The following is a 22028-nucleotide window of genomic DNA, read 5'->3' as shown; positions in this document are numbered from 1 at the left end:
CATCATTTATGTCTTATGATCTTAGGAAAGCGAGGCAAAGTGATTTAAGAGAAAGTGTCCACCTTCCCATAATCTTCTCTTGTCTTCTCCTCCCCCTCTTCCTTTTCTCCTCCCCTCCTCCTGGTCTTCTGTAGTTGAAAGAAAGAGTGGAATGGAGAGAGAATCTGAGTGGTGGGAAAAGCAGAGCTAGCGTGTGCCAGTTTGTTGGGGAGTTTCCCAAGAGCTTGCAATGGTTGTGGTGATAATGGAAGAGGCAGTGGGGAAGGACAAGTTGAGCCTTCTTAAAAATCTGGAAGGAATTAATTTATAGGTAACGTGGGACTGTGGGTACTGTCCTTCCCCATGTGGCTAAAAAGAGCCTAGCAAGCTCCCATGAGATAGGGCACCTTGTAGGGCTCCTCCAACACCTGGGAGTCAAAGTAGCTCACAGGAAAGAGGAGAGAGTGAAGGGGTCCCGGGAGGGAGCAGCTCTACTCCAAAAGTAATGAAAGTCACCCCTCTGCCCACCCTAAGGCCCCCTGCTAGGTGGCTCCAGGAAAGAATTGTCTCATTTTGGCTCTTAAGAGGCCTTTTGCCTGAAGAGGGTGGAGCTTTCCTCTTAAACTCAATGTTTGTACAACCAGAAGAGATAGGTGGAGCTTTGAATACGCTCCCTGGCCACCTGCATGTGGAGAAAGAAGACTGCCCAGGGCTGATATTTAAGGACATAGTCTGGGGGTATAGCCAGAGAAGGATTGAACAGGGAGTCCCAAGCATGAGAGAAATATAACTCTAAATTCCTGGCGCTATACTCTATCACCAAAACAGAAACATTTCTCTCCCTGCCCACTTCCCCCCCGCCCTAGTGGAGTCACTCATTGGAGCTCTGGCTTGAGGACCCAGGGAGGCAGAGGTGACCCCACACAAAAAGGCCAATAGTGAGAGAAGAGACCAAAACAAAAGGGGAGGGGGCTTGGGGCAAGATGTCTGAGAGCAGGGAGGCAAGAAATAAGGTTCCAGTGGTCCCAAGAAGGGCAGAAGAGGCTGAGGTGGCCATCTAAGTACTAGGAGAACCAAGATTTGTTTGAACAGGAGGTGCTGCCCTAGGCTGTAGGCAGAACACTGCCTGACAAGCTTGCTAGCAGAAGAAACTGTATGTCTTGAGAGAAAAATCTGACCCAGGAGGACTTCCTGGTTAAACCAAGCAAAGCAGCTTGGCCAAGAGCTACTAAGGCTCTTATGAAAAAAGTCTGTAGACAGAAGTCATGGACCCAGAACTAAGGGTGAGGACTTAACCCTCAATTCTCCACTGACCCTTCCAATTCTTTGAAATTCCATACATCTTTTATGAAGAATTATAAAAATACCCTTTCTGGCTACAGCCCCTACACATGTTGGGGGGAGAGGCTCAGCTGCTGCCCTGGAGCCCAGATCCTGGGGCACAAGCAGTTGAAGCGGTGAGGAGGGTTGGGGGAAGTGGAGGTGGGGCTCCTCAGCTTCCTTGGCTGTTGTTGGTCTTTTGCTTTCCTACCCTGCCCTAGATTTTAAGAGACAAGGAGGGTCCTTGCCCTGGGGCTACAGGAGAACAGGAGGAACAACCAGCCCAGTGGGTGTGACTGACAGGACAGGGCGGTGATGGAGACAGTGATTGCAGGAGCTGGATAAACGGGCCTGCTCTCAGGAAAGACCTGAAGCCATCTGTGGGAGTGGAAGATGTGTCTGTGTGAGTGTGAGGCCTCCCCTACCTGACACCTGCCCACTGAGGAGTTAGGGCCACTTTCTGCCTGGTGTAATGCTGATACATTTAGGTGCCAGACATTTAGATTCAGTGGGCCAGGACTATGTGGCCCATAACAGCAATAGGTTAGGTCCCAGAACTATGTTCTCCTGAGTCTGCTACTTCCTGTGTATTCAAACCTGTCTTGTCCTCCATAGAATTTAAAAATTTGGTGAGTGAACCAGGGGTCTTTTGCTCTAAAGGTCTAGGCCTGATTACTCAGTAAGAGGGGGATAATAAGAAACATGTATGTATTGAATACTTGGTATGTGGCAAAACACTGGTTTAAGTACTTAACCAGTGAGTTAAAGTATGTAAAGCAGTTAGAATAGTGCCTGACATATAGTATTGCAAGTAAGTAAAAATTCTCATAGCAACCCTTGAAGGTACTCTTATCCCTCCTTTTCAAAGAAATTAACATGTCTAGAGAGTTGCAGTACTCACCTAAGGTCACACAACAGGTAAGTGGGACCATGGCAGTCTGAACCCACAACCCATTGTCTTTGAAATCTCCAAGCCAAAAGTACGGGATCCATGGCCCCTTCCCTAAAATGAAAATACTCAGCATATAGGGTGGTGACCTTAAAAAACACAACCCTGGATGGAAGCCTAGGAGCTCTGGGGGATGCCTAGTTGTAGGGGTAGAGGGAACTTGATCTTTGGAGAACAAGGATCATAAAAGGAGCAGGAGAGATAATTGACCAGTGGTTCTCAACTGCCCTGGGGGGAGGATGTTTACAAAATGCAGGTCTCTGGGTACCATATCTGGATATTCTGATTCAGTAGATCTGGGATAGGACCCAGAAACCTGCATTATAAACAGGAGATTTGATGCAGGTCTCCACTGAGAATCCTTACCCTAGAGAAGGCAGTGGGGAGAGGGGGACAAAAGACTGCATTGCCAAGAGATAATGGAGGATCAGTGGGATTGGGTCAGAGCATTATTTAAGTAAGGTGTCGCTAGCTCTTGAAGCTGGTGCGAGGAGTACCCAGTGGAGCCCACAAAAGGCCTGAAATGCGCGAAGTGGTGGTAGAAGAGTGGTTGGGTGGTGTGGAGTAGACATGCGCATCTGGCTAGTTCTCTCAAGCTGCAGAGCAAATGGGATTTACCTAAGCTCTAAGAGTCTCCAGAGAGTCCCAGGCCCCAGGCCCTGTTCTAAGTGAGCAAGGGCAAGGCCCATCAGCCTGTTGGAGGGGGTACTAAATGATGTTCTTTTCAAGGCTGTCCATTCTGGTTACCAGGAATCCTGGGCAAGGTAAATGACAGGACCCGCGGCCCAGAGGAAGGGGCTGGTTGGGATCCGCGGATTGGGCCCAGCTTGCCCCACACAGGATTCAACTTGCTGCTCCCAGGAGCGCAGCACGAGGAAATCGCGCCCCCTCCGGGAGGGCGGAGAAAGCGAGGTGGCCTGCCAACCCGGAACGGCCCTAGGCTCCCAGGCCTTGGAGCTGCCTCCACTGCGGGTCTGGAGAAGGGAACCCCTGGGGGTGTGGGGCGCAGCGCCGTCGACCCTTGTTCTAGGCCCCACACACTTTGCGCGCGGAGATAGAGGGAGTCGGTGAGGGAGGAGAGGAAAGCGATCCCTCCGCTCCCGCCCTTCCCGGCCGCAGCAGCCGGCGAGACGCTTGTCCTACAGCGCCTCCTTCTGGACGAGGCGCCACACAACCGAGCAGGCCGACCACCAGCCCCGGAAACCTGAGGCTGAGACTTCCTCCAGCGGGCGGAGGTCTCCCGGCACCAGAGGCTGGTTCTACAGTGTCCCCTGGGGCGGCTGAAAGGAGCAAGAGGGACCTGAGGCCACCTCTCATCCCCTACCCCCCACCCCAGCACAAACAACAAGCTCGTGGCCCATTAATTAAGCGAACCCAGGCGGGAAAAGCCCTTATTTGTCCGTTTATTTATTTATTTGACTACTCTTCGCCAAGCTGCTGCGCCCCAGAGCCCTCGAATGTGCTGTGCTGGCATAACAAGATCCGGGAATGATCGGGCTGAAGGATTGGCCCGCAGTTTGGCGGTTTGAACAGGCGCCAGGAGGAAAGGCCTTTTCCCAAAGCAGTAGCACCAGGCCGAAAAAAAATCTATACCCTTCCCCGAGGGGCAAATATATGCTATATATATACTGGAAAGAAGAATGTTTCCTTTGGCCCCTGTCTCGTATTTGCAGCCTATGTCTAGCGTACAGATTTAAATTGGGGTGAGGTGATGAGTCATAATGATTGGAAATGTAGCCAAAGGTAGAACTGTTCAGCTATACAGGGAAGGCTGAGATAAAGACAAGATGAGTAGCGAGCCTTGACGGAGGGAGAATGGAAAGATCGGGTGTATCTTCCCGCTCGAGTCCACTCGTCCCCTCCCCCACAACCCGTGCTTTGCCGATTGAATCCTCGGGCCGGACAATTTAACTGCACATGCGCTGGACGCCTGGCGCGCGTGTGTGGCGGGCACTGTGGGGCCCTGAGCTGTGCCGCCGGCGTGCACCGCGCAGTACGGATGAGGCACCGCGCACCGCTTCTATGCCTGGATGCAGAGGAGCTTGGGAACCTCATCTCAAGAAGCAGGAAACATACTTTTGTTTTTCAGTAAAACCTGTATTAAAAGCTTCAACTGTCCTTTCTGATTTGCAGCCCTATTCCGCCGAACAAGCAGCATCTCCTCGTTGCCAATGAACACTCTGAAGGTTGTTATGTGGATCAGAAATGTCACATACAGGGCACCGCTTTCCTTGAATCGTTCTTCAAGGCGGGGAAAACCACCCTACATTCAGAGAGCACAACTTCTCCCTCATTCTGCAAAACTATCAAGTCTAAAGGACCAGTCCCTAGAAAGAGGGCATCTGTTCACGCCATTTCCGAAAACGTGACCCTAAATTGAATTTAAGTTGGAATTCTGAGTTTTTGGTGGCTTCTCCCCAGCTTCCGGTGCCCCCGTATACCCTGCCCGGCTGCCTGGCCGCCGCACTGCAGCAAGGCCGTAAATACCTCTAACAGCTGCCTGCCAGCCCAGGGTGAAATACTGTCTTTGTTCGATTTCCCTTGCCTTTCTGGTTCAGAAAACAGAACTCTGGCAAAATGTACTTGTTTGTAGAAACATCTGACGAGAAAATACGCTTTGTTTTCAGCTCTCGTGCTTGGCCACATTTATAATTTCGAGTTTCGCTCTTTCTCCTGATCCTCGCAGAGATCTCAAGCCCAGTTCATGGCCTGACCCGTCGTCACCAAGGTCAGGACATGCTACCAGCTCCCTGCTCTATGAGAGAACAGAGGTTTGGGCCAAGGACACCGGGAGTTATACTTCCGGGCTTCTCAGCTCTTAGAGTCCCAGCGTTTTAAATTTTCGTTTCATTTTTTTTGTTACGTTAACAGAAACAATGGGGTTATTTCCGGTAGTGGCAACAGCACGAACTACTCTCCTTGAGGACTAATGGCCCGAAAGTTTTTGTGATTTGCGGATTATTTCCCTTAGATGCAATCGACCATTTCGTTCTAAAAAGAATTAATGCTACCACAGGGCTTACAAAGAACCCCTCAGTCTTCCAAATCTGCCCATGACATCAACCTCTGCTGCGTAATCGGACCTGCACCCAACCCAGGTTTTTAGTCACCCAAGCGCGCTGGGCTACAGAACCCAGGGAAAAGCACTGAAGCTCTTAACATAGAGCTTGGCCATCAGGGCCACACCCCCACCCCCAGCCGGGTACCATCCAACCTAGGGACTCTTCCTGCTCCGGATCTACCCGGCAGGGCCTAGAAGCCACTGTCCAGGTGCCTGCTTTTCAATGGGGAATATTTTTTACCCCATCAAACAATGACCTCAAAGACCATTGTACCGTAGTAGAGAAATAATTACAAAATACAAACACTCCAAGTAAAAACAAGAATCACTCAAGTTTCTTATTTGTAAGTGATCAGAATTAGTGATCCAGGAGAATTTGCAGGCATCAGTTGGCCACAAATCGTGGACCTCCATTTTGAAATGAGCATGATTCCATCATTAATTATGAAAAACACCTTTCCACAAAGATGACATGTTTTGTTCAGAAACGCTTTTATGGCCAACGTTGTTACATTGGAATTTTAAGAGAACAATAAGTTAGGATTTACCACTGGGTGCTTTGGGAACCATACCCTTGCCTCGCGCAGGCCAGTCTCATGCGCAATGCGGCAGATTGTCCAAAGGTTTCATTTCACAATGTTCATGACGGGAATAGGCAATAGGATTTACGAACTGCATCCTCAAGTGCCATTCAAAATCAGAGGGAGAAAACAGCTTTTTTTCTTCTGCAAAGATTTTCTTTTATGCATATTGTTTCATTTCAGCAGTTTTGAAGTTGAGGGAAGAATGTTACAATGTAATATTTATTAGTAGGCGGGAAAAAAAACCACACAACCCATCAATACACTTAGAGAGCAAAAAGATCTACTCTTCCTACTCTGGCAAATAAGAAACACACGATGTTTGAACACAGAGATGTCTTGTATTTCTCAAAGATTTATTGGGTTTTTACCAAGACCTGGACCATATAGTCTGATACCATTACTTCCCAAAACATGCATTCATTTTGTGATATAAAATAATCCAAATTCACCTGACAGATTATCATATGTGGGAAGAACCTATCTTGAGTTGTTTAAAAATTTCTCTAAGAACTAGAGAAACCTTTAAAAATATTTAAAATTCCATCTCATACAACACAAGGCCCAATAAACCATTAACCCTAGAAATTAACCAGCATCAGTCACTAAAGCCTAGATTCAAACACCAAGCACATCCTAGGAACAGAGAATTCACCCCACCCCCACCCAAGCCCCAACCCTCAAAAAACACCTGTTATTCTCCCGGGAACCTCTGGCCACGACCACAGATAAACCACAAAAACCACAGCTCTGTATAAAATGCCTTTAGTGACCCCCAGCAAGTGGAGATGTTCAGTAGTAACCCGTCTACACGCTTTCTCAGGGTGGGATTGAGGGGCTCTCCATCTAGACATTGGGATCCTGTCTGTGGCTACCCATCTCTCAGAATTTCTGGAAGAAATAATACTGCCCCCTTAGACTTCTGAACCCAGCCGGACCCCGCCCCGGGCCGCAGGGGACGCCCTAGGAACCAAGTAATGGGGGGAAGGGGCTTAGACAGCGACCCTCAGTTCCCCGGGAAATGTAGGGGAGCAGCCGAACTGAGCTGACCAAGGGGGTCGGCGCCCCAGGCTTCTTGGTGGCATGCTGGGGCGCGGGGAGGGGGCGACTCTTACCCGAAGGCTGCCGAGCTGCAGGCGGCGGTCGGTCCGGGCGTCTGCCGTAATCCACTAGGCGCTGCCCGGCTGCGCGCGCTCTCGGCGGCAGATACCCGCTCATGTTGGTGAAGAAACTGCGCCGGAATCGCGCGGCTGCAGTCACCTCGAGCAGGCCGGCTGCTCCTGGCAGGCGGTGTCCGCGCCGGCGGGGGGCTTGGCGCCCAAGGCCCCCTTCCAGGCCCTCCCTCGCCGGGCTCCCCACCAGCTCCGGAGGTGGCGGCTGTGCGGACCGAGTGAGCGGCGGTGGGGCCAGGCCGGGCGCCGGGCGGGAGCCGAAGCCGCGGCAGACTCTGCAATCCCGCAGCCGGCGACTGAAGCCCACCTCTGCAGAGACAAAGGTTAGAAAAAGAGGGGGTGAGGCTCTGGGAAAGCAGAATGCGGGGGGAAATTCGCCTGGGAAATCAGGAAAAAGGCCGTGAAGGCGAGCGGCGCCTGCACATGACCAGCCGCAGCCAATGACGACCGCAAATAGGTCATAAAAAGGTCTATTACCAAGTTGTAAATTTTCTTCAAACAAAAAGGAATTTACTGCAATTCCTTGCGGATTTTGCACATACAGCTCGCAAGCGCCATGTTTTTTCCTCTTCTGCTTTCTCTCTCCCCCGCCTCCTCTCTTCCTTCTCCTACTCCTCTCTCCCCATTCTCTCTCCTTCCTCCCTCCTCTTTCTTTCTCTGTCCCGCTTCACCTTTCCCTTTTTTCTTCCCTTCGTGGTTCTTCCTTCCCTCACCCCCACCTCTGTTTCTCTCTTTTTCTAGGATGTGTGTGTGTGTGTGTGTGTGTGTTCTTTGGTTTGGCTCAAAACCTCTGCGCAGTTGGCCATTGTGAAGGAGGGAAATGAACTCAATGTACTGCTCACGCTCTGGGGAAGCGATCCCCACAGCAACCTCCCCCCATCTCTCACCCTGTGCCAGTCACTTGGCTTCTCCTCCTCTCCCCTCAGGAAAAGGCTTGTCCCCAAAGGCAGCCAACCACTTTCGGTTTCCCCTCCTCCCACTTATCTCCTTGCAAGCCAGTCCCAGTTATCTTGGGAAGAAAATGCGGGCTCTGCAGGCCAAGGAAGTGTGCCCCCCCACACACTGCTCCATCATAAATTGGGGTCCCTCCCATTCCCGGGAGGTTCTGCAGTAGGATAATCACCAACCAGCCTAAAGGCTGGAAATGGTTTTAGGTACTTGTCAACCTCTCCGAAACACCCGTTTGAAAGTCCATCACCTGATCTTTCTCCACAGAAACATCTTTCTGGACAGACAGGGTTATGGTTCCTGGATCCCTTCTGAAACTCCTTGCTCTACGTCCCCCACTAAGAGCAATTTTCATTTTTATGGAGTTTAATTCTAGTTCTCCCCTCTCCTCTTGCCCCCAAATATTTCCCAATTGAAAAATGTGTTCAACGCAATACTGAAAAGACATTTGTTCAGGAAAAGAGTGACTTCCTCAGATCAGCCTAGAAAAAAGAATAATTCCTTTTCCTCAAAGGCCGGCGTCACATTCCCTTTATATTTTTCACAGGAACTGCTCTGGTGAACTCCCGAAAGTAAATGTCCTTGGCTGGCCTCCAGCATTCCCCTCACCGGCATAGCCATGCAGCCTTCAGAACCTTCCTGAAAGAGGTAACACCACCCCCCACCCTTTTAAAGACAGTGTCTTTAAACTTCCAATACTATGTTACAAATATTTGCATTGGATATCTGTGTGTAAGTTCTCTGCTATTAACATCTTCACACCCAGTAAGTACCTAAGTGGATGTGGACTGAAGCAGGAAGCAGCACAGCACCCTCTGGAGCAGGCCATTTGTTATCCCTTGAAAAAGTTCTGATGACCTTGGATGTTTTTGATTAAAGGACTTTTGCTGCCATCTGTCAGCAAAAGTCATATTCTTTCTAGAAAAAAAGCCAGTGGGCCCTAACTTTGCTGGAAGGAACCACAGCAGCAGCCAGGGCCCATTAAAATGTTCTCTCTCCTCCCTTGTCCACCCCCAGATGCCCAAGGATTCAGCAAATACTGGGGAAGCAGAGGACACAAGAAACTTGGATGTGAAATAGCACTTCCTTCTGTATTACAGAATAAAACAATATTTTAAATTACACAAGCAGATGGGGCAAGTTTTTGGGCCCTCACAAGCCCAGAAGACTTCACACAGGTATACTGGTATATACATGTGGAACTGAGCAAAGAAGTTGTTTAATTCCAAAGTTTTCTGAGAAATAATCTCAGTAGTCAATTTGCCTCATTATCCTCTCCCCATCTTACCCAGATAAAAGCAGAGCTTTATGACCCTCCTTTTCAATTTGGGGAATGAGGGCTGCAAAGAGACTTTGCACAGAAAAAGCAGCCATATTTGCATTTTCTCCTCTTGTGCCCAGAGGTAAGCGATGTACTGGGCTTTGTGGAACCTCACAAAATGGCATCCTTGAACTGACTTCTCTGAAAACCACTGAGACCCACATCCTCTTTTGTGTGTTTCTGGTCATTGCAAATGGAGAGCCTAAATCACTCAGAAGGCTTGGTTCTTTCATTCAGTGTTAACATTGGAGAGTATTATTTTTCTCTAAACGGTTTACAGACCTCTCTAAGCCGACTGCTGCAGTCCAGGGCTGAAAAGCACTGTCCGGGATGGCAAAGCATTCTCTGAAGGTTTATGCAAATTTCTGCAGCAAAAAAATGTTTGCTTGTTGCCTCAATGCTTGGATGTTGAAACATTTGAGCCAATTAGAAGGGCATCTTGTGCGCAAGTCACTGCCAGTCTGTCTGCATGAAACACCATGATGGGGGGTGGGGATGTCTAGTCAGTGTAAGAAAGAAGGTGGCGAATGTGTGTGATGTGTAATTCCCCAAGGTCTTTATTTGAACTCAAATCTATGCTCTTTCCCAGCTACAAAAGGAAACATTTACCTACATGTATAATTAACACTCTGGGCTATGTATACATACAAAGTGTAAGCTATGTATACATACAAATTCATGTTCTAAAATACACCAGCTATTGCAACAGTCTTTGTCTGTACATGAGGTATGAATTTACCATGGTTTAGGGGGCCAGTGGGGCCAAAAGTTACACTTCGAGACCAGCACAGAATGCTGAAGAAATGACATTTTACCTCCTCTTCCTTCCTTGATTTCCATACCCACCCATACACAGTGCTCCCACCTGACAGTCTTGCCAACATTATTTCAGGGTTCTAAAAGAATTTGGTGAGCATCCTTGAACAGGAGACAGCCAGTTTTACTAATATACAAAGGAGTCCTGAGTCCCTTAAATCCAGGGCAGCTGGATTTCAGCCAGCACTGGTCTTTGTATGGTTTACACTGGAGGCTGTTCCCCAGCCTCTTGGCCCTTGGCATCCTTACTCTGTACCAGCCGACAGCAGTCTTAAGCAGCGCACAGAGCAAAACATTCTCAAATCCAGCATAGGCATTTGCAGCTGTCTCTTGGAGTGCAAATGTTTAAGTCCTGGGCCACTTGTGATTTAAAATTATCATTCCTGGCTCAGGTCGGAGAATGTCACAGCCATCACTTCTTCCCAGCATGTAAAGCCAGGTGGTGCTTTCCTTCTGACCTGGCCAGTGGCAACATTTCTGTGGTCTGTGAAGCCACAGGCAAACAGCCTGACAAAACCCGATGAGGTGACCCTGGTGCAAAACTATAGGATTCCATTTTCTTACCTATGTAATAAAAGCAACTCTGGAAATAAAAACGTATCCCTTTGAAAATAAACACGGTTAGAGAAAGCAGAGAGCTCTTCGATGACTACCTAATAAAGGTGCTTTTCCTTTTTCGGGAATGAATGTTACTTTACTTGAATTTTCCTCTTTTCTCCCACTCCTCTTCCCTACTTTCCCCTGTAAAATGGCAGCTGCAGGAGCAGCCTCCAATGGAAAATGGATATCTTGTTAATAACAGATGCCAAACCCCAGCATCAATGCTGGCTCAGTGGAATAAGCTGTGGTGTAACATGGACTCTGGGTTGTCCCCCACTGGGCCCACAATTTGAGTCCTTTAAGAGGATCAAAGCTCTCAGAGCATCTTAGCAAGATTATTTAGAGCAAGATAGACTAGCCAGTCCTCTCTGGAAAAAGAAGGGGCCCCTGCGGCTTTTTTTTTTTTTTTTTTTTTTTTTTAACAGCGCAGAATGTGTGTAACCCCACCCATTTCTTATTAAACAGAAGCCTTGAGTGAGTCCTGAGGCGACTGTTAGTGATTCCCGGAAAAGGGGTATTTGCCGCGCTCAAAGACACTAACTCCAGAAAGAGATTCATTTATTTATTAAGGAGCTAGCGACATTCTGGAGTTGTTTACACTCAGGTTTTTCTGCTCTTCCTCTCAGGGCTTGTTTCAAATAGGTAAGGCTATCACTTTCCTGAAGAACAGCGGAGGACGTACCAACAGACGTCTGAGATGCGCACAGCAAGCTGGTTTAAAACCAGCGGCGAACAAAACGAAGGCAATACAAATAAATATGGCACCTACTGAAAATAACGGAACACAGCGGCAGCCACTGCATAAAGAACTAGCGATTTCAGGCGATTACAGGGGCGGTTCAAAACGAAAGCAAGTTAAAAAATGAGACGCATTTTACAAGGCGATTTGCCAGAGTTGCCAGATTATTTAATTTGTATGGACTATAGAAAAATAATTGTCAACTTGGACATTGCCTTTAAACTCTTGTCACTGGCCCAATCTTTTCCTTAAGTTTAAGGAAGCTGCAGAGCTGGACTATACCGTTACACTCTTCAGCTAATATGTGCTTTTCGAATGTTTACCCCAGCCTTTTCCCCGAGATACTACATTTAGAAAATACGCACAGAAACCTTTTAGGAGTAAACAAAACGCACCCGAACCATTCATTATAAAAGAAGAAAAAAAAATCCATAAATAATACATTGTAATCAAATAATATAAAGTATTCTGCAGACATAATTTTTAAAACAAATTAATAGACTCCTTTTAATTTACTCACCACAAAGATTAAAACGTTCAAGTACACTTGTTTGATTAATAAAGCATTTTATATTCAATTATTAAGTGCTAATCATTAGGAAGTTTATGTTGTTCAGGCAAATCACCAGCTCAGACATTAAAAACCATTATAAAAATATAGCTACAAGGTCAGTATCAAATTACCCTTCCATAGGACAGCTCAAGGACTGCTTCTATGTGATACTAGAAACTTTTTTAAACACCCAAATCCCTCTCAAAGCGCAGAAGCCTCAAGAGCAGTGACATGAAGGTAGCTTGAAACACAGGTAAGGTCCTTTCCAACAAACAAAATAGGTGGTGTCCACAGCATATGGTGATCATTAGTTTTAATAGTCTGTGGTAAAATTTTAAAGGTGGAAGTTAATTTGTTGGGCCTTCTGCTCTGTCTTCCTCCAGCTCTTGGGCTTCCTTTTTCGTTTCCCCGTCCTTTACCTCCTGCCGGGAAACGGGAAATTTGTCCTTGTTGTTTTCCTTCTTCCATTTCATTCTCCTGTTTTGGAACCAGATTTTTACCTGTCTCTCCGTGAGGGCTAGGGCGTGGGAAACCTCGATTCTTCTTTTTCTGGTCAGATAGGGGTTAAAAAGAAATTCCTTTTCCAACTCTAGAGTTTGGAAGCGACTGTAGGTTTGTCTTCCTCTTCGTCTACCAGGAGCTGCTGATTAAAACAAAAAAAAGGGGGGGGGAGGAATAAACGTTTTAAAAATGTTATGGTACCTCTGCATGTTGCTGGAGGTTTGTGGAACGGGGCCTACGGGGTGAAATATACACAGCGCTTTTTAGCTCAAATATATATAGGGTGTGCAGGCAAGAGAGGCAGAGAGAAGGTCTTCACAATTATTCTGTCCCCATCATCTTTACATGGTTTCTACTTTAAAAAAAAAAAAAAAAAGTCTGTATTACTTTATGAATAAGAGCCACTGTGGCTACACAAGAAGGAAAAGGAGGGGGAGAGGGAAGGGGAGTTTTAAAGCCAGACCGTGAGATGAAAGCAGATTTCTCCCCCTCTCCCCTCTTAAAAAAAAAAAAAAAAAATGCATCCCAACCTTGTGGTCTCATCCAGGGAAACATTTGAGAAGGAGACGAGCTCTGATTTAAGTGGTCTGGGTCCTCGCCAATATTACCACTGGACGATTTACAGTCAGGATATTGTACCAGCTCGGCCTCTTGCTGGGTCGTAAAAATCGGCTGTCTCTGTAAGTTATCGTATCCGTAAAACTTCGCGGGCTCCCCGTGACAGGCAATCCCGCCGCAGGGGGGAGGCGGCAGTGGAGGCGGAGGATGCGGAGGAGGAGGGGGGGCAGCCTGGTAGGCAGCGGCCGGGCTGCCCCCGCCGGGGTGGAAGTAGTCCTGGCCCGGGCCGCCCCCACCGCCGCACCCCGGCCCGGAGGGCGGCGGGGACGGGTGCGGGTGCGCGTGCGCCTGCGGGTGCGCGTGCGGGAAGCCGGCTGCGCTGTTGCCATAGAGCTGCAGGGCTGCTGCGGCGGCGGCATGACGGCCGCCGACCTCGGGCGCGAAGTGACAGTCGTAGTAAGTGGGATTGATGGCCTCGCCCGCCGCCGCCGCCGCCGCGGCCGCCTTGTACTTGGAGTACAACGGGTTCACGAAGTACGAACTCATTGGGGCGGCAGCGGCGGCGGCCCGGGATAGGCGGGCGGCGCTAAGCAGGCAGGGAGCGAGCCTCGACTCGGCCGCACTGCCGCGGGGGCCTCTGGGGCGGCTGCTCACGCCGCCAGGGCCGCCGGGCTACGTCGCTGCTGCCGCCCGCCCGCGCTCGACCGTCGCTTCTGAGGCCGGGCAGCCGCGGGCGCTCAGCTACTGGGCGCTCATGCCCGGCTCTTGCGCCCCAGACTCGGCTTCGCGCCGCCTCCCTCGCGGGTCGCAAGGCCTCGCCCAACCCCCGCGCGCCGCCGCCCTCCCGGCCTTTCCCGGCGCGCCCCGGCTCGGCCGCAATATAATCGCCGACGCCCCGGGCGACCTGCCCCGCTGCCTCCACTGTTTCCTCTCAGGCACCAAAAGTGCCTGAGCGCACCCGGACAAGAAAAAAGTGCGCCCGGCCCACGGGGACACTCTGGCCTCGGTTTACAAACCCCCGCTCTGGAGAGAAAAGAAAAAAAAAACACCCTCTGTCCGCCGTCACCTCTTACCGCGCCCCCCCCGGGCCCCCCTCCCGCCGCTCTCGCCCCCGCCGCCGAGGCTGCCGCCCCGGTGCGCACCGACGAGGCATTTTCGCACCACAGCAGTGCACGGAGAGGCAGCGTGACGGGGGCCAGGAGCCCCGCGGAGGGATCCGCGCGCAGTTCAACCACTACTCCCGACGGACGGAGCGCCGCGCCCGGCCCGAGATGCCTCCGCCGGCCTTAAAGGGGGCCCATAAAGACGCACTGCCAAGGGCTCTGTGTGCCCCGGGGCCGCGGGAAAGCGGGCCGCAACCGGCACGGAGGGGCCGCAGCGGAGCCTTAGACTTGGGGGAGGCAAGGAGGCCACTCCCAGGAGGCTGCGGAGCAAATGACTCCCTCCCCGAGCCCCTGGGTTTAGCCCAGCAGAGGTTGCCCGTGGCTTTTGCAGCTCTTGACACTTGGGTGCAGCCCAGGGAACGTGGACAAGAGGTGTTGAAGGACCAGACCGTGCATTTGACTTGGGGCATATCGAAGTGATTTGATTAAAAGCCGCGAGTGTGGCCCCAGATCCTGGCGTTATCAAAGCAAATCAAAGCCCTTCTTTTCCAGCCGAGTGGGCCCTGTGGAAATGAGATGTACATTTACCCTTGACGTACCGCAAGCCTGGCCGAGGCTCTCAGGTTAATTGATATTTAATGGAAATCATGCCCATGAATATAGTTTCCATCATTTCACCCTTGATAGACGTCAGCAATGGGCGCAGGGGGAGGCTGAAGAATGCAGGAGGGGGCATTAGGCTTGCTGAGGGAGTAAATAGAAGAGCGGGCAAACATTCTGAGGCAGGAAAAAGGGCTCGCGCTGGGGAGGGTGACATTTCCTCGGGCAGGACGCGGCTCCCGGGTCTCAGCCCCGGCGCGCAGCGAACCAGGGCCGGCTGCGGTTCCCGGAGGAGCGCTGGGGGCAGACGCCAGCGAGATACCCCCAGGAGCCTCCCGGCCGGCGTTCAGATCGCGCCGGTTCCAGGCAGCTGCAGGCGGCCCATCTTCTGCTAATGATCCTAGTTCCTCCGCCAAGCCTGTGAAATTACTGCCGAGAGAGCCGCAGGCCTCAAAGTTACGAATTTTTCCCAAAGCAGAGAAAGGGAAGGCTCAGGCTAGTTTGTGAGCAGAGATGAAGAAAAGTAGCCCGAGTCATGTGGCCCAGTCGAGTGTGAATCAACAAAATATTCCTGATTTTAGCAGCTCTCTCCAAAGCTGTCTGGCTTTACCCTACCTACCAGCCGCCTCCCCACACACTGCCCTTCCCTCTCTGCTCCCGTTTCAATGTCCAATAAATGCAATGGTTCTCTGTTATGTGTGTGTTTTCCCCTCTCCTGCTCGGCCTTTTTCGTGGGTTCTTTGGGTGACGGAGCCACGTTTCCTTCGGGATAGGTACAATATCGTGAGGGCGCCAGGCCCACAGCCTTGGAAACAGACCTCCAAGGCGCCCCTGCTCAAGCTAAACGCACCACGCCGGCTTTCCACACCAAATGCAAATTTCCGAAAGCCCCAGACGGCCTCAGAGATGCCGCAGGCTGGCGAGTGATTTCAGCTACCCCTCGCTCCTTGTGGGTTGGCCCAGCCTGCGAGCGCGATCCTGACTTGTGTCCGGGTGGACTGAAATATCATTTTTACAAATGGAGAAAATGAGATCGAGATAGACTGACATAGCAAGGTGATAATGTCTGACTCAATTATTTCTACTGGGAATGACTGAAAGGTAAAGGAATCGTTAATGAACCTGGAGATGATAAAGGCGTGCTTTATTTAATTTTTAAATTAGTAAGGAGTACAGACTTGGGGTGGTGGAGAGCAAGGGTCTTTTTTGTTTGTTTGTTTGTTTTTGTGGGGTTTTTTTCTGCTGGTGATTGCCAAGTGTAATGACTTTCTTTAAATCCGAAGGCGAACAAATTGATTCTGACAGTTAAGGATTTGTCCTTCAATCTTGCAAATGCCCAATTAAAAGATTATTATTGTCAATAAAGCCTTGGAGCTACCTTTGTAATTGTGCCCCTTTTTTCAGTTTGGCGTGTGTGTGTGTGTGTGTGTGTGTGTGTGTGTGCGCGCGCGCGCGCATGTTTGAACCCTGGATAAATGAGTGGATTTTGGAATGGAATGGGGGAAAAAATGAAAGAGCCCGAATCTCAACAATACCAGGTATCTTCTAGAACTGTGTGATTCCTCGGGGGAATAAAAGAAAAATGAACACTAGAAAATTCATTTATAGCTATTCAGGCCAAATTTAGAAAACGTTACAACACATTTCCTCTTGGGACAGAACAGTTTTTAACATTTATTTAAGTATTCCGTTTATAATATGAGTAGAAAAAGAGCGCGATTAACTTGGTAAGCAAAGATCTATGCCTTTTACAGGTTTCTGTTTTGATATAACACATTCATTTATCATGTTTTATATTTTCAGCTGTGCCATACTCCAAATTTTCTGAAGCCCTGACCGAGCCAAAATTTTATTCCCAGCAAACACTGCCGGAAAACTTAATAGTATACCTTGTTTGTTTTTGGTTAAATTTATCCTAACTTAGGATTAAAAATAAGATTGTAAATATTTTTAATCAAAACCTTTCTCCGCAGCAATTCCAGCTTTACGAGATCAGAAAGTGGAGCAACAGCGCTCTCTAGTGGCCAAATGCCACCTCCAGTCCGTTGAATTTAACTTCCTTTTATTCATCTCAAACCAATTCTAATCTCGTTCTTTAGTTTGGGGCTTGGACTACTGACACTAATAATGCTTCATTCCTGTGATTGTCAACAACTCAAGAGCAGCAAGCAGGAGCTCCTGTATGCCTAGAATATTCTAATCAGTGCTCCCAACAGCTTCCAGTAGTGTCTTTTCCAAAAGCTTCCAGCCCTTCTTTTGCCAGACACCAAAAGTCCCCATGCTGTAACCGCCCAGCTGTGCCTTTTAAAACAATTATAGCGACAGGCTAGATTTAACAAAACCTTCAACTTTCTAAATATCAACTGCCAAGAGGCTTTTTCTTTTCCAGAGGAACCAGACACTTTGGCAACCAAGAAATTACAGAAGTCAGGTATTGTTATGTTTTTTGTTTTTCTCTTACAGCTGTTGCTTTTAGGATTAAATCATGAATATTTGGTATTTTAACACTGTAATGCTTTGGGCCCACTTAGGTGGCAATTTTGGGGAATCGAAGCCAAATCAAAAGCTTTTTGCTGGATCTCTGAGTGGCTGTCTGGAAAGTCCCTTCGGGCTTGGGTTCGTTTGGATTTCTATGGACAGTAAATGGGATTTTAAAAATATTTATCAAAAGTCATTGAACTAAGCATTCCACTAGAATTTTTTTTTAAAGCAATGATTATTCAATTGGCTTAAGTGTTTCCTGTTAGATTAATCTTTTTACTCATCTTCAAAACTGCTTTTCTCCCGTTTAGGTGTAACAATTGTATTTTTAAATAAGTGAATACACATAAATTCAAACAATATTTTGCTTCAAAGTTTGGAGTGGAGGGTCAGAAAGTGAATAGGCACCTAACTTCATCTTTTCCCACCAACCACACTTCTGGGAGACTCTCAACTGGGTAAATGACCTAAGCTCAGTAACCGCCCTACGCACAGATAACAGGCCAATATTTTTGTTTATTTCTAAAGAACCAGCTAAACCGTGGTCATAGTCAAAATATTATAAAATGCCATTGCCTTAGGCTACTTCCAATATCCAATTCATTTCAAAAATCAGAAATTCATTCACCTCTTCCTTCCTCTTTCATGTTTATTTCCTAGGTGCTCACACCTCACCTGGGGGCTCCTATGCCCCTGCCTTCTTGGTCCAACGCAGTCTTGTTTATATTTTATTGTCTAGATTTTAAGACCTAGTTTTGTCTGCATTTTTTCTTTCCTCCCACAAACACAAACATCAAAATGAGATGGTTTCAAAGCAAAGTGCCGGGCCTGTCATAAACTCATTACCTCCAGACGTCTGGCCGGCTAGATGGCTTTATGACACCTTGGCTCTTCCTGTTTTCAAAGAGCCCTAGGTACCGAGCTGGCCACAGGGGCAGGGGTACGCAGCACCTTCTGCCAGATCTGAGCCTTCCTTGGCTTTCCCTCCCAGCCCCCTCTGCTTTTTCTTCGAGTCTCCTCTTTCATTGGGATCCCCCAAGATCTCTGCCACTGCCCTCACCTTCCACCCAGCTCAGGCCACCTGGTGGTGATGCCTCTTTGGCCTGCAAAGGCTGTGCTCACCCGAACCCTCACTTACAATGACCTTCATTTTAGCCCCTGAATGTAGCCCTCAGAGGGCCAAGCTGGGGGCTAAACATACACAGAAGCTGGGTGGGGGGAAGGGGGCGGTTAAATGGAGGTGGCTGGGGAGGAAAGCCTTGACCATTTTGATCGCTAAGGTCACTTTGGGGCTTTGGTGGGAGGGACAGAAGCTTACAGACTGACCGGCTGGGACCTCTCGGAGCCAGTCAGTGCCCCCCGAGCTCGGACAGTTGCTCCAGAGTGCAGAGTTGGCCTTTCCCTTGTTTGGAGAGGGGTTTGGCATCTGGGGCTCCAAGAGCCCAGGGAAGGTTAGAGTGCTGTGTACCCAAGCCCTAGCCTGAAAGTGCCTCGCTTCTGGGGCCTGCTGGCTCCTCTGGGCGCTGCTGCAAAGCTAACACTGGGCCCAAGCACAGAGTTCATGGAGGAGCTTGAACCAGGTTTGGGGAGTCACCAATGTCCCCCCCAGGGTCTGTGCTGCCGCATCTGCCTGCACAAAGGGATGTGAGGCAGAGAAGGCAGAGACACATCAGAGAGATCTGTCAGGTGGAAGGGCCCTGAATTTTTAACAGTGTCTCCCTCCCAGGGGTAGAGGAGAAATATTCTGAGTGTGAAATTTTGCAGAGAGACAGAAAAAGCAGGCACACAACGTTTAGGGCCAGCGTCTGGGCTCCATTTGATCAGGTCAGCATTTATTAGTAGGAAGCAGTAACATTTACAACTGGTCCTCGGGCAGGAACCGGGACGGCCACCATCCGTGGCCGCCCACGCGAGCCCAGCCTTCGGGGGAAAGAGTAGCGGGTCCAATGCACTGAGGACAAACCCCAACCCGCCCGAGGCCCTGGGCTCCTTTCTAGGCCTCACTGGAGATCTCCACCGAGGTCCCGCAGGCTCCCTGAGGAAAGGGGGCTTTCGCAACTGGTGGGCAACCCGGCCGGGCTTCAGCGTGGGCTAGCAGCCGGCGTGTCCGCACTGTTGTCGCTCGGCCTTCATTCTTGGAATTAGGGCGCATTTGGCCCCTGTTTGGGCAGCGCTAGGGGTGAGGGGACTAAACTACAGCACTTTTCAGAAACATGGGGGACATTTACACAAGAGAGGGCTCCCCAAGCCAGCGTGCACTCACAAAATATAGCATTTCCTAAGGAAGCAATGGAGCAGGAAAGGGAGTGGGATAGGGCGAAACCCCAAAGCCACTTGGTTTTTCCAACACATAAACGAGCAAATACAGAGTCCCCCAAATACCTCACAGAGACCAACCACACAGTCACTTCTATCTAAAAAAGAAAAAAAAAAGTCCAAGTCGCTGGAGAGTTTCTGGAAATCAAGCACCAAGCACCCACAAAGGAAAAAAACAACAACAAAAACCGCTGCCCTTGAGCGCTCCCGCCAGCACCGCGCCGGGTCAATCTCCTTTGGGGCATTTCTCCTTGCTCATCTTTTTCATTTTCATCCTACGGTTCTGAAACCAGATTTTGACCTGTCTCTCTGTTAGGTTGAGAATCCTGGCCACCTCGTAACGCCGGTCCCGGGTGAGGTACATGTTGAAGAGGAATTCTTTCTCCAGCTCAAGCGTCTGGTATTTGGTGTAGGGACAGCGCTTTTTCCGGGTGGAGCGAGCGTGGATCCAGTTCGCTGCGGGGTTGTCTACAAAGAGGGGGGTTTGGAGACGGGTAGAGATGGGCGGAGGGGAGGCAGGGAGAGATGACAGGGTGGGGAAGAGAGGTCGTTAAATTAATTTCACCAAGGATGGTCGCTTTTCACAACTTGGGGGGAATTATCATAAAAAGCCTTAATGCCAGCGCTCTGTTTACCGTACAAACCGAGCGCCTAGGGTAGGTGGTTATGGGAAGCTCTTTTTATGGATCCATGTTGCTCGCCTAGGCTTGGGTAGGCGTCTAGACGTTTTTATAGGTTAGTAAAACTATCAGTTTTGCACATTCGAGCCTTACAGGTTTCAGCAATAAATCAGGGGGCAATTTCTTTTGCACTTACTTGGGTCAAGTTGCTGTTGCTGCGGCTGCGAATGCTGCTTCTCCTCCTCCTTCAGCGGACAGCCCGGACTCGGGTGGTCCCTGCAAGCTGAGGGCTCCGACGAGCCGCCCGTCCCAGTCGCGGCCCCAATCCCTGCCCCAGGCCCGGTTCCCCCCGTCGCCGCTGCCGCCTTGTCCCGCAGGAACGAGTTGCAAGAGAACTCGGGGCCGCTGCTCCCCTGGGACTCCCGGGCCGCGGAGCACTCAGTCCGTTTGGAGGAGGAGGATAAGGAAGTGGAGGAGGAGGTGGTGGAGGCGGCCGTGGCGGGGGCCGGGGCTGCTCGGGTTTCAGGCTTAATCCCGTAGTGGCGCCCGTTGGCTGGGCCGCTGGGGCCAGGGCTGGGACCGGGGCCCGGGCCGCCGCCTCCACCACCGCCGCCACCGCCACCGCCACCGCCACTGCCACTGCCCGCACCGCCCGGGAAGCCGGGCAGCGACTCCATCCAGGAGCGCACGTAGCGGCCGGGCTCTGAGGCAGAGGCGGCCAGGGGCGGCGGGGGAACGTACGGGTGGTAAAGGCCGCTCATCGCCGCCGCCGCCGGGGGCTGGGCAGGCACCGCGGACCACGAGGCAGAGAACACGGCCGATTTGGGGGCAAAACTACACGAGGCGAACTCGGCGGCGGCGGCGGCCGGGCTATCAGCCACACCTGCAGGCCGGCCCTGCGCGCCTGGCCCCGGCGGCCCGAAGCGCGCCGCGAACACCTCGTCGCCCTCATGGCCTATAAGCGAGTCCACGTAGTAGTTGCTGAGGGTGCCACTGGAAGACATTTTGAGGCGCCCCGCGCTCCCACCCAAGGTTACACTGTCCGCCTCCGAGCCGCTCCCCGCCGGCGCCCGAGCAGCCGACTAGTTCGCAGTCTGCAGCCTCCACCATTGGTCGCGCGGCCCACGTGATCATATTTACCAATACCGGGAGTAAATCAGTCCGCTAAACTGGGGGCTGCTGTGATTAAAAAAAAAATCATCAACATAAGCGCCGCAATTAGAGCCTGCAGGCCTGGTCCATGTGCCCGGCTCGGCCCGGCCCGGCCCGTCCTGGCCCGCCCAGGTGCTGCCAGGACCACAGACGCAACCGCAGCCGGAGGAGGCGCTGGGGACTATTTGTTCGCTTCTTCTTGCAGCCCTCGGTCCGGCAGTCCGGCCCCGGCGATGACTCTCCAGCTTCCGAGCCCGGGCGGCGTATCCCGGGCACAGGGAGCGGCCGGGGGCTCGCCAGGCCGGTGTCGCCCGAGGCAGGCGGGCCCTCGGGGGCGGCCCCTGGCGCCCTAGGGGAGCTGTTCTCCCCTTGCCTCTCTTCCTACCCACACCCATCCCTCCCCACACACACGCTTGCTCACAGCTTGTCGTGTTGTTTAAAACAGGTGGAAGACCTCTGTAATGATATTATGCCTTTCAATAAAAATTTTATGAGGTGTATTTGATTATAGATTAATGTGTCCCTAATAAAACGGACGGATGGAGCAGCTCGGAGGGACCCCCTCCCCCCTGCCACACTCACACACGCCCGCGCGGCCACACACACCCCGACGTGAGGCTGGACACACGCCGCGGCCCGAGGGCCGAGCCAGGGTGGC

At 50.7% G+C, this 22028-nt stretch overlaps 2 protein-coding genes and 2 long non-coding RNA genes across 7 annotated transcripts; 1 reads left to right on the top strand and 3 right to left on the bottom strand.

Moving 5' to 3' along the window:
* Positions 1 to 3639: 3639 nt before the first annotated feature.
* LOC112636559 lies at positions 3640 to 7805 on the bottom strand. The gene is made up of 2 exons (XR_003122197.1): positions 7006 to 7805; positions 3640 to 5003 (listed from the first exon to the last, which is right to left on the bottom strand). It is a non-coding gene; the product is annotated as an uncharacterized LOC112636559 (long non-coding RNA).
* On the top strand, positions 6907 to 9137 carry LOC112636558. Its single transcript, XR_003122196.1, has 3 exons — positions 6907 to 7385; positions 8558 to 8658; positions 9028 to 9137. It is a non-coding gene; the product is annotated as an uncharacterized LOC112636558 (long non-coding RNA).
* A 2151-nt stretch (positions 9138 to 11288) lies between these two features.
* HOXD8 (homeobox D8) lies at positions 11289 to 15354 on the bottom strand. 4 transcript variants are annotated; one of them, XM_025405314.1, is made up of 3 exons: positions 13804 to 15354; positions 13071 to 13684; positions 11289 to 12679 (listed from the first exon to the last, which is right to left on the bottom strand). In XM_025405314.1, exons 2-3 carry the CDS (start codon positions 13642 to 13644, stop codon positions 12387 to 12389), a joined length of 867 nt encoding a protein of 288 aa, XP_025261099.1. In that variant the 5' UTR covers positions 13645 to 13684; positions 13804 to 15354; the 3' UTR covers positions 11289 to 12386. The 4 variants fall into 4 exon arrangements, with proteins under 4 accessions (XP_025261099.1, XP_025261100.1, XP_025261097.1 ...); XM_025405315.1 differs by having other exon boundaries at positions 11289 to 12682; positions 13071 to 13218; positions 14241 to 14315; XM_025405312.1 differs by having other exon boundaries at positions 11289 to 12682; positions 13071 to 15354.
* Positions 15355 to 19093: 3739 nt separating this feature from the next.
* Positions 19094 to 21652, bottom strand: HOXD9 (homeobox D9). Its single transcript, XM_025405310.1, has 2 exons — positions 20415 to 21652; positions 19094 to 20066 (listed from the first exon to the last, which is right to left on the bottom strand). Exons 1-2 carry the CDS (start codon positions 21220 to 21222, stop codon positions 19825 to 19827), a joined length of 1050 nt encoding a protein of 349 aa, XP_025261095.1. The 5' UTR covers positions 21223 to 21652; the 3' UTR covers positions 19094 to 19824.
* Positions 21653 to 22028: the final 376 nt, after the last annotated feature.

The sequence above is a fragment of the Theropithecus gelada genome, chromosome 12 (genome assembly GCF_003255815.1).
Source record: "Theropithecus gelada isolate Dixy chromosome 12, Tgel_1.0, whole genome shotgun sequence".
Taxonomy (NCBI): domain Eukaryota; kingdom Metazoa; phylum Chordata; class Mammalia; order Primates; family Cercopithecidae; genus Theropithecus; species Theropithecus gelada.
The sequence above is the reverse complement of the archived record's forward strand: the minus strand, read 5'-3'. Positions and strand labels throughout refer to the sequence as shown.

Excerpts from the sequence above, each read along its gene's own strand:
- HOXD8 (XM_025405312.1), bottom strand. The coding sequence starts at position 13,644 with ATGAGTTCGTACTTCGTGAACCCGTTGTACTCCAAGTACAAGGCGGCC. Across the intron at positions 12,683-13,070 it reads TCCCTGGATGAGACCACAAG|CAGCTCCTGGTAGACGAAGA; the intron begins GTTGGGATGCAT and ends TGTTTTAATCAG.
- HOXD9 (XM_025405310.1), bottom strand. The coding sequence starts at position 21,222 with ATGTCTTCCAGTGGCACCCTCAGCAACTACTACGTGGACTCGCTTATA. Across the intron at positions 20,067-20,414 it reads GCAACAGCAACTTGACCCAA|ACAACCCCGCAGCGAACTGG; the intron begins GTAAGTGCAAAA and ends CCCTCTTTGTAG.